At 28.8% G+C, this 11,473-nt stretch overlaps 1 protein-coding gene across 2 annotated transcripts in view; it reads right to left on the minus strand.

Moving 5' to 3' along the window:
- The window catches only part of Megf8 (multiple EGF like domains 8), a 56,341-nt gene that overhangs the window by 21,589 nt on the left and 23,279 nt on the right, over positions 1 to 11,473 (minus strand). For both annotated transcript variants that reach the window (XM_014426843.3, XM_014426842.3), the window contains exons 15-22: positions 6,733 to 6,960; positions 6,501 to 6,647; positions 4,019 to 4,167; positions 3,783 to 3,897; positions 2,574 to 2,802; positions 1,796 to 2,009; positions 1,144 to 1,335; positions 886 to 1,062 (exon numbers count right to left, since the gene is read on the minus strand). In XM_014426843.3, the coding sequence (XP_014282329.1) occupies positions 886 to 1,062; positions 1,144 to 1,335; positions 1,796 to 2,009; positions 2,574 to 2,802; positions 3,783 to 3,897; positions 4,019 to 4,167; positions 6,501 to 6,647; positions 6,733 to 6,960 (1,451 nt within the window). The remainder of the gene's footprint in view (positions 1 to 885; positions 1,063 to 1,143; positions 1,336 to 1,795; positions 2,010 to 2,573; positions 2,803 to 3,782; positions 3,898 to 4,018; positions 4,168 to 6,500; positions 6,648 to 6,732; positions 6,961 to 11,473) is intronic.

Below are 11,473 nucleotides of genomic sequence, written 5' to 3' on the forward strand. Positions count from 1 at the left end.
AAACAAATGTCTGGTACTAATTGTGAGAAAAGCTAGAATCATTTTAAGTTTTCTTTTATCAGTATAATTTATATTCTTATGAAAATAAAGAAACGATAAATGACAATCAAAAAAGACTTTCATTTGTTTCAATTTTAGGTAATTGATGAAGAGCTCAAGTTAATTATCTCTAAGAATTTACCCAGGCAAGATGCATGTGGGACTGGGTAGAAAACATTTATTTGTTTTAAATACTCAGTTGCTTATGAGAATTCATGACGACAAGTACTATACCTTTGTCCAGGAACGTTCTTTTTATACAAGAAATTACATTTCTTATATAAATCACTGATTTTATTTTGACATTACATGTATTATTTTATGAAACAATAACAACTTGTAGTCAGATGCAGCTAATATGTCAATTTAAGTAAATAACCTTAACATAAAAAAATAAATATAAATATAGTCAAAAGGCACAAAATAACAACATGACAATGCATTACAAATAAATATATATATTTAAATAGTACTCCTTATTACTTTTATTTTGTTGTGAATTTAGATAATATACCACAAGATTTTTAAAAAAAGTTTGAAAACCTGAAAGTTACTTTAAGAAGACCCTGTTTTACAAGTATAAAACACAAAAGCAGTTAGTTCGTTCAATATTACTTGAATGATATTTTAAGTAATTATGCAGATATTGAAATAAAAATTCAAATATCCCAAAACCTCACTTTTCACTTTTAAACTATTGGTATAAATAATTTTTGTACCTTTTTAATTTTGCAATCCTATATTTTAATTCTCTAAGCTCAATTAGTTTGCTTATGTTATTATTCAATACTATGTATTCTAAAATTATTATTATTTAATAAAACTAAAATTAAAGGAATAAGTTACCTTGGGTCTCCATAATAACCTTTTTTACATTTATCACAGTTAGTTCCAATAGTATTATCCTCACAGTAGCAGACACCAGTAACTGGATCGCAAATATTCAACTCTTCTGAACCGTGGTCATTGCAATTACATCTCTTGCACCCATCAGGGGATGTTGCATTACCATAACTACCAGCCCTAAAAAAATGGAAAAACAAAAAAATAGTTTTTGGTATTGATTAAAGCATCTAAATTCAAAATTGATGGAGATATACATACTTGCAAAACTGACAGAATTCTCCAGTTGTCCAATTCTGGCAACTGTCACATATATTGACTCCCTTTGAACAAGTTGAATGGTTGTTACAGCCACAATTGAGAGAACAATCGATCCCATGCCAACCAAGATCACAATGACAAGTGTACTGGGGTGCTCCCAAACAGTAACCATGTACACATTTGTTGTAACATCTAAAAAAAAAAAAAAAAAAATTAGAAATAAAATAAATTTGAATAGAAAAAGGAAAAGTTTCTTTAAATTTCAATAAAAAAAAAAGGTATAAAATGATTGAAATATGTATTATTAAAGAAACTAATACATGTTTCAATCATATAATGCAAATTGGAAAAAGAATAACTGATTACAAATTTATGGATCCACTATTAACATAGCCAAGATTGTCTTAACAGTGACATCCTGTTAATACAGAGGAACAAGGATAGGGATAGAGGCTTACTCGAGATCACTGACATACTGATCCCTCCTCCATTATGTTCCAACGAAAAAAAAAAATCTAATCATTTTACTTTTTCAAAATTAAGGAAAAAAAAAATATAATTAAAGTAGATAAAAAAAAGTGTGGAGTACCTAACTCTGGTCACTTTATATAATTAAGTTACAATAAATATTAAATGATGAAAAACTATTTACGTTTTGACACAGCTCTTCTTTCCATCACCGATAAATCCTCTCTTACATTGACAACTGTAAGAACCATGAGTATTGGTACACTTGGCGTTTTCATGGCAGTCATGGAGCCTCTGTTGACATTCATCAACATCGGGACACTCATCATAAGACCATGCAGCATCTTCTGGATATAGGCTCGTATTGTACCGCTTATTTATCTCATCAGCACAACTTTCTGCAAGAATATATCAAATAAATATTCATATAAGCTTGGAAAGAAAGTGTTTATGTTTTTAAGTTTACTTTGTACTTTATAAACAATGTTTTTATTTTAGTTGTCTAATATTATCTTCAGAGATGTTTTGCATTTTACTATTGTGTTATTATTCAAAAATTATGTTTATTGGTATGGTGCAATACCGAACTCTGAACTCAAATGTAATATAATACATATACACTAGCTCGTGAAGTTCTAACCTTCAACTTAATACAAGACTCATTCATGTGCCATAAAAAATAATAGATAGGCAATTCAGTCATCTGTGGGCAGTGTCTTCAAGAGCAAGATCAGCATCATTCTATGGCAACCGATACCGTAGCTAATGAGTTAAAATATGTAGGAATCTATATTCTTGTTATTTCATTAAAAAAATTATTGAGAAAGAAGAACATTGTGACTTTTGAAAATTTTAAAACAGTCCATCAATAAAAAAAAATATTGGTATAAAAATAAAAAGTACAAATTCAAAATAAAGTTTTTACATCTAATATACAAAGTACCTATATATTGATTCCTTACCAACTTTGGCAACACTAAAATCTCCAGGGGCACAAACTCCCACAATTGGATTATCAAAATCATAACACCAACCACAACCGAGAGATTTTAAACAGGATGAACAATTTGAATGGGCCGAACAAGGCTGACAAGCTGAACTTTCTTCGGCAGATCTTCCTCTAAGGTCCACCCACTGACGGCACTTGCCAAACTGATATTGTGAAGTGTATACAGAAAATGAAAAGCATTCCTAAAAATGTATTTAAAAAAAATGAATTAGACTCACAATATTAGATATATAAAAATGTTAAAAAACAAATGTATATTAATTCGCAATTTTGGATTTAAATTAAATTGAAAAGATCAAATTAAAATATATGCAATAAAAATTTTTTAAAAGAATTAGTAGTAATCATAATTTAAGAATATGATAAAAAGCCAAGTGAAAAGATGGTATTAAATGAACAGAAAATAATAGTTTCCTTAACAACTTATTTATAACATCATTCATTTTTATTTTATTTTCTTTAAATGTCTACTTTTTTGTTATCTGATATACACAGATTATCAATAATACCGATTAATATCTCCTTTATACTTTGAGTACTCTATAATTTACAATACACTATAAGCAAAACATTTTTTGAACGAATAAATGGAAAAATTTCAAATAGATCCTCTGATCAGAGTTTATGTCTAACAAAGGCTTCAATTGAATTATACATTATACTAAGACATGGAAATTAAATAATACAAGCTCCTATTATGCTAATATAGGAAATACATTCATTTGTCAACATCACAGGTGATGTAATAACAAAAAAGAAAACTTACAACAATGAAAAAATAAAGATTAGTAGAGAAAGTTAAAAAAGCAAGATTAAAAACAAAATATCTATAGTTACATAATACAATGAAATACTTGTGTATTTGATCAGTGGTAACCATCAAAAGCCACAAAAAAGAGGTCGGGATAATACAATGGATCAGTATCCTCTAAGCTTTATAGCTCACAAAGCACAAATGTCTGACAAATTTTTATGGGAGATCCTTTTTGTGTCTTGAACTAACAAGTAATAAGCTATTGGTTCAATCAAGTGAATAATATATCCAATAATTAATAAATAATTATCATATTTTATTTTACTTGATACAACAAAATAATTATAGTTGATCATAGGAAATAAAATATCCAGTGAGAAAATAATAAAAATTTAAATATTAATCTACCTGTGTAGCTTCACACCAGACACAACGACCATTCCCATCCAAACACTGAGAGCAATTGTTCCTAAGATGGCATGCAGCTGGGCAGTCCTCGATAGCTCTCACACTCGACTGGGTCCTATAGAATTCATATTCTTCATTTAAATACTTAAACTAATTGACTTTTATGGTCAAAATTAATTTATAAAATATTTTAAATGCACAAGGAAGAGTTTTTATACCATAAGCTCATAACTCACCGCCCGATTCGTGAACATTTTGCTTCATCTGACCACCATTCACACAATCCACTTTCTATACAAGAATCACAAGTGATAAAATTACTGCAATTATCACACATTCTAGGCAAAAGAGTAAGATAATGCCATTCATCATCAAATCTGCAAATCTACAAAAAATTTATGATAAATATTGAATCATGGATTTGTTTTTTAATGTTTTAAATAAAATCGAATATATGATTTCATTGTAATATTATGTAAAAGAATAACCTGTTTCTGCTTGCACCAGTAACCTTGGAAACACTTATTGTTATTTTACCACTCGGATGCCTTAATATACAAATAATCATTATAACAAACTTTGATTAAAATTTATTTCTTTTTAAGAATTGTAATTAATATATAGAAAGGTATCTTCTGGGAGGATATTTATTTACCCTCCCTAAAACACCACTGCTTATTCATGCATAGTGTGGAAAACAGTAAATTTTACTAAAATGCAGGACCCAGTAACGTAGGAATGTTCCGACTGGGTCTTAATGTCTGCATTTAAATCTTTAAAATCCAACACGCCCTGATTTACCACCATAGCCTTGATGTTGATTATTAAATCAATAATATTCAAGTTAGGACACAGAAATAATAAGAGTGAGTGCGATTCACTATAACTTTGTGAAATTTTGAATCCAACAGTACTACAGTTGAATGCTGTAGGACTTTATATTTAGAACCAGATGAGTTTCGAGGCTTAGTATATTAGTAAATGAAATACTAAATGGATATTTTTCAAAAAATGAGGAGGATGAATAAAATGATACAACAAAAAAACACCAATCCGACAAAATTACTAACCAAATTTAAATTTTAAGAGAAGTTATTTACAAGTATGGCAAAGTATATAAACCTGGGAGACTTTTTAATTACTTCCCCCAATACCTCAGAACATTAATGTTGCCGAAGACCATATCCCCTAATCATCTCACTTCATCCAATCCTCAATATCACAAAAACAACACATAACAAACTAAAAAAATCCTACTTTCTACAAATCCTACTGATAATTCCGAAAATTGTCAAGAATGACTATAATAACTTGCATCCCTAAATTCCTAACAGCCTCAATCTACCATTTTTCAATAAATTTGTTAATTGTAAACTCATGCTTTCTGATAACAAAGAAATTTTTAAAATATATTATCTCTGTGTTACACCTTGGCCTTAGGTTCTCCTATTATAAACTGATTAACATCAATACAAACTTAAACAATCTCATCCCACTTCAACACCATTTAAATATTATTGACCATAACCCTTTTTATCTGACTGAAACTAGAGACTGGACCATCCTAAGACAATATGAGGACTGGACATTTAAATCAGTTCGGGGAAAATATAGCAGTATGCCATTGTGTTATATTATCATATTACCTATGTTATATGCCATTACCTCCTGTTCTGATTGTTTGTTGATAATTACTATTAATTAAGATTAATTACTATTAATTGAGACATAGGCTCAAGATCATTTAAGGACTGTTATTAATGCCATACTTTATTATTACCTTGTAAATAGTATTTGAGTTGTATTAGTGTTTAATTTAGTTACAATTATTTTTATTTATATTATTTTAATTGGATAAAGTCATTTGAGAAGAAAAATGTGTATTTTATTTGTGTTGTTATGATTAAGTAATATAGACAGGATTAATAATCGTTGCTTAGACGTCACCTAGCAACGGACCGACCATCTTCATTTTTAGATGAGTTCTGACTAATTAGTGGCCATAACCGTGTGTAACCAGCCCTGTCTGTGTTTGGTTGATGTTATTTTATTAGACATTTTTTGAGTGTTTTAGTTAACATTACAATCCAAGACCTTTTCTGTGTTTCTGGCATTTCGACTTGAATATGAATTGTTGCTAATTAGTCGGCTCGCATAATACATTAAAATAACTGGACCCTGTCTGCCCTTAATAAGTGTAAGTGTAGCCATTTTGGCTTTTGGGATATTTCGACTGTTTATTTGCCATTGCACTAACCTTGAACCACTGCAATGGTGTAGTATTTTGCTACAGAGCAGCGACCTACACATGTCGACAAGCAAAATATCTTCCTCTCACCTATCAAAGTGGATCAACCTTTCGTCGACCAGTATTTATTTTATATTGTTTTTTTAAATTTGTCTCTTTTGTTTTCTTAATTTATTAATCTAATTTTATTTTAATCTAAAAGGCTTTTTATTTTTACTAGTATTCATTATTTTATAACTCTTTTGTTTATTTTAAGTTTAAGTTTAATAAATATTAGATTAACCAAATAAATGTTTATGTTTGAACCAGTTTGTTTTTGTTCTTTTAAAGCTATCCAACAAAAAGACATGGTCAATTGTAGTGGTACATTTCTTTTTGCTTGGTTTTACCATTACATCATTAAGAATACACATAAACAAACTACCATTAAGAGTTTAAAATGACAATAAAAAAATAAAACCAAATCTTACTTCAGTTTCATTAACTGATCTGTCCAGACAAGAGCTTGTCAAAGGACACCAACCACACTTTGAATCTGTAAGGCAGGCAAGGCAATTTGTGTAGATCGTGCAAGGTTCAGTCCCTTCATAAGATTGCAAATATTCCAAAGTAAACACCTGTTAAGAACAATATTTTCAAATAATAAATAAATAACAAGGTAAAATGTGATCTAAACTAACATAAATATACAATAAATATTACCTTCGACATTTCACTCATTTTATAGTTTGTTTTGTTACTATGAATAAGCTCCATTTTACAATTTGAGGAAGTTTCATCACTTTTCATAAATCTTTTTGCCTGGAAATCAATTTCATATGAACCCTGCTTCAGTGTAACTGGTCCTGGATGGATGGAGTTATCCTTATTACTGGTCCAAACAGCTGTTTTGCACTCATGCCCATCAGCACTGAAGTTTCCAACTAATTCCTATAGATCATATAACATAAAGTTTAATTGTATCTTATTAAAAATGGTTCTTCAGAATAATGTATCTTATTAAAAATGGTTCTTCAGAATAAAAGTACAAACTCCAGTTAATTGGATAATGAATATACACACAAGTTATGGCGATCTGTGGCATCGAAATTTTATTATTACATCAACTATGGGTTAGGGACAGAAAACACTACTAGGGTATAATCAGTACTCAGTATAGATGTCAGCTTTTTGTGAGAAAAAGATTATTTTAAATACATTACCATCAATAAAACTTAAAAGTCACCAGGTTTTTTTTTTTTTTTTCCACAAAAAATATATGTATTGATGAAAATTAAAAGCAAAATCAACTTCTAAAAAAATAAAACTGAGAACAGACTAAAATGTTGGATACATGAACTTATGAACAGTTTAGATATAAGATATATGTTTCTTTAACAATAAATTCCACAAAATTTAAGTTTTTAGATATAGCTTTAAATAACAACAAAACCCAATGAGAAAGCTAAAAATAGCTTTTCTTCCACTTGATCCAAAATTTGCAGCTCAAAATAGATAACTAAACCAATAAATTTAGAACAATGATTCTTAACCAGAAGTGCAAGAAAAGTTTTTCAATTTATAAAAAAAAAAAAAACCCTTTTATTATTTCACATGGTCAATCAGCGATCTGCCAAAAATGCTTTTTGATCATCACTGCAAGAATGAAATGAATGATACCATTGCAGTTCTGTTGGATATCCCCACATTCACATTCACCTTCTCACAGCACACCACACATAACAATAATAAAAAAAGATTGATTTACACACTAGTTCTGAAATGTCCGAGTATAAATGTTAACAAGGTGGTGTGATGTGAAAGAAAATACTAATTTGTTTTGGTTGTAAAAGGAAATAACTGTCTTCAGTTTAAAATAAACACAATATTCTTCAATAGTTATATCCTTTACACTGAAATAAGATGCATTTTTTAAAGGAAAGCAAAAGTTTTTCAAGTTAAGGTGTGCCCAGTACTACATAAAAAAAAAAAAAAGAATCATTGAAACAATAATAAAAAAATTATAAGTAGATGGTCAGGGTTGCGGTCAAAAAAAGAAGAACAAATAGTTTAAGACTATTTTAATGTCTGAAGTTTTGCCCCACTTTGCAGGGGTTCATCAGGACTAAAACAGGGCTTTGAACAGGTAGGTCGTCCTGATTTGTTCTTTGCTCATTTAATATCATTATTATTATTTTTATTTATATTTATTCTTTTAAGAGGTTTATTTAATCTCTACTTTCTTCTTTTTTTTCCCCCTGTATTGTTTTTGTTTTATGTACATCTGTACTTTTTTAACTGTAGATTTTACGTATTTTTCAAAATTTTTTACTCTTGCCATTGTTACTTATTTATATTCTTATCATTGTTTATTCAAGTTTATTTTATACTGATACTATTTTATGCCTTCCTTCCTTTTATTTATATCTAATTTATCACTTTATTTTTACATAATATTTATCCTAGCTTAAATTACCTTATTGTTGTAATATTCTCAGTTTTATATTTTTTTGTATCTTTTTAGCCCTGATGAAGCCCTGCAAAGTGGGGCGAAATGTCGGACATTAAAATAGTTTTAAACCATTTGTTCTTCTTTTTTTGACTGCAACTCTGACCATCTACTTATAATTAAATCTTTACGGTCAACTATATATACATATAAATAATTTTTAAAAAATGAGGGTACTAATCATTAAATTTGAAGGTGAAAATGTATCACGGAAAAAAGGGTCCTGCAAAAACCACCATTCTGAATTGTGGAGAAAACGTTTAGATCAAAACCATGGATGATCAAAAAATTGGAAAAACCTTTTTAAAATAAAGATATTCAATTATTACAATTGTGGAGACTGGTCAAATATGTATAACTACAGAAAAGCAAGAAGAGTTTGGACCATGAAAAATTTGTGCATTTTGTCAATATCATACACAAAGTATAACAATATCTTACACCAAATGTAGAAAAGTTATGAATAAGTTGTGTCCTGTGCATAAATTTTGTTTTATAAAATTTCTTGTATGACTTAAAATATTTTTAATGTCATAATTAGTATGACTAAATGATTTTAAATGTTCCTAATTTAAAAATTATGTACAATATCATAATGTTTAATAATTTTTTTTAAAAAAACATCCTAAATATTGTTTCATCTGAATAAAAATAACAACTGCTATGTATCACATTTAAAAACAATTGTCTTCTTCGCCAAACAAACTAACCCATACCTACAAGCTACCATAAAGTACAGATACCTTTCAGAGTTAAATAACACTGTTTTACCATACCATGTTCTTTTGAAGGAATTGGAGGTTATATGAGTAAACTAAACTTTTAGAACAGAGAGATTGCTTAACTAATTATGGAAACAAATCTAACAACGTACAAATCTAAGTAGCTCAGTAATAATTTTTAATGTGACATTCTTCTATCAAGTGATACAAGATGCAATATTTAAAATAAACTAATAAGTCAATTTTTTTCATTAATATAAAAGTGCAAAACAGACATGAAGTGACCCATAGAGAAGCTAAAATTAATTATTATAAAAAAAAATAGAGCAAGCATGAACTTATTAATATACAGCAGAATCACTCATTGAGCAGTTCCACATTATGTTCTAATCCAGCAAAAACAATAACAAATCATAATCAACCCACTATTTTTTATTTCTAGGATGAATCCTTATTTCATAGGGCTAAAATTATTTTCATAAAAAAATGGAGGTAATTAAATACCCTCTAACTCAAGTTTCACTCAATAGAGGGTAGTAGTTTCCTGTAACACGAACACTGAATGTAATTCTAAAACTAAGTTTTATTATATATTGAAATCAAGTTTTAAACAAGATAAAAGGAAGGGGGAAATTAAAGAAAATATATCAATGTAATAGTTTGGAATAATTAATTGTTGCATCTCAATTTAGATCAAACAATTTTTTTTTTTGTGTACGTGAGTGTGTGTTTGTATATTTTAATATCCAATTAACTTTTTCACAGTTTAAAAATTTCAGCTGCCAAGATGAATTTTTTCAGAAGTAATAAGAAATCAGAAAGAATCCTAGGATTTTATGCAAAGACACATCATGAATTGTATCATCTGTATAACCCTAATGTTTCAGAGTTGTGCTAACTAATTTCAAAGTAGAAAGATAGAAATATATTTAACAAGATACTAGTTTGTGTCAATGCAAGAATATATGGTTATAGGAAGCAGTCAAGAGAGAAAACATTTAGAATGGATATGAGCTGATGTTACGGTATGAATAGTAACCTCAATAACCCAGTAGCAAAGCAAAGCAAGGTACAAGAAATTACAACAGGAACCAAGAATCAATTTAGATAAATCTAACAGGAAGGAAATGCATAGAAGAATATTAAAAAATTAAATAATGCACAAAGAAACATATGAAAAATTATAGCTTGATGTGATATGAAAATATAGATGAAGTAAATTTAATTTCTTGTTCTTATTTTTTTTTTTTAAATTCTAAGTATGATATATTAGAAAATAGAGTCATGAAAGTAGCACATTAAAAAAGGCACTTGCCATACCCAGTAAAACTAATGTACATAAATGCAGATTGCTGTGATAGATAATATACTTGTAGATATAGTAACACAGATCTTTCAGATCATGAAACTACCTCTGCCTTGGTATTTATCTGCAACAATAAACATCAACATTCTTGTTCACGGCAAGAGAGGTTGGTATCAGTTATAAGAGGATATTTCCTCTGCGTGTGCTTCAATGAACATTGTTTGTAATAGACAACCAGTCAATCAGATCTTGTGCTTTATAATGCACTTGTCTTACATTCTAAAGCAATCTACAAACCATCTCATGTACTGCTAACCTCTTGGTTAGCGCTATTGCTGAAGAACTACTGGAACAAGCGATCTTGTGAAATTATAATTGCTGTGGACAAAATTTGAATGGTGACACACCATTTTGATTGCAGGCTAAAAATTGGGCAAATTTTCCCAAGAATATTCCATCCATAGAAATAAAGCAATACCCAACTCTACAAAAAGGTTGCCACATTTACTGTTTTCATTAATTTCAATTCAAAAATGGAATCAGAACCTTTGAAAACCTGAGACACAATCCCTATATTGAAGAAAACTTCAATACACAAAGGAAAATTCTAAATCAATTTCCTTGAAAATAATAAATATTTAAGGATATTTTTTTTTTTTTAAATCTTATAACTATTGAAATTATCACTTAGTATTAGCTATCTAATAAAGGAAAAGTATATTGGAAGAATTATTTCAGAAGTCATTGTTGACATAAAATAATTATTTTAAATAAAAAGCAATAATTATGAGAGATAGTTGACCGTGGATGATAAATGAGGAGAAGCTGGTTGGGGGTGCGGTCAATGAAACACAAATAAGTATGATTAACTTATTTTAATGTGCCGACGTTTCGGCTAGAGTTTCTAGCCTTCTTCAGGGCTAAAAA

This window comes from Halyomorpha halys, unplaced genomic scaffold (genome assembly GCF_000696795.3).
Source record: "Halyomorpha halys isolate HHAL.00 unplaced genomic scaffold, Hhal_1.1 Scaffold596.1, whole genome shotgun sequence".
NCBI lineage: Eukaryota > Metazoa > Arthropoda > Insecta > Hemiptera > Pentatomidae > Halyomorpha > Halyomorpha halys.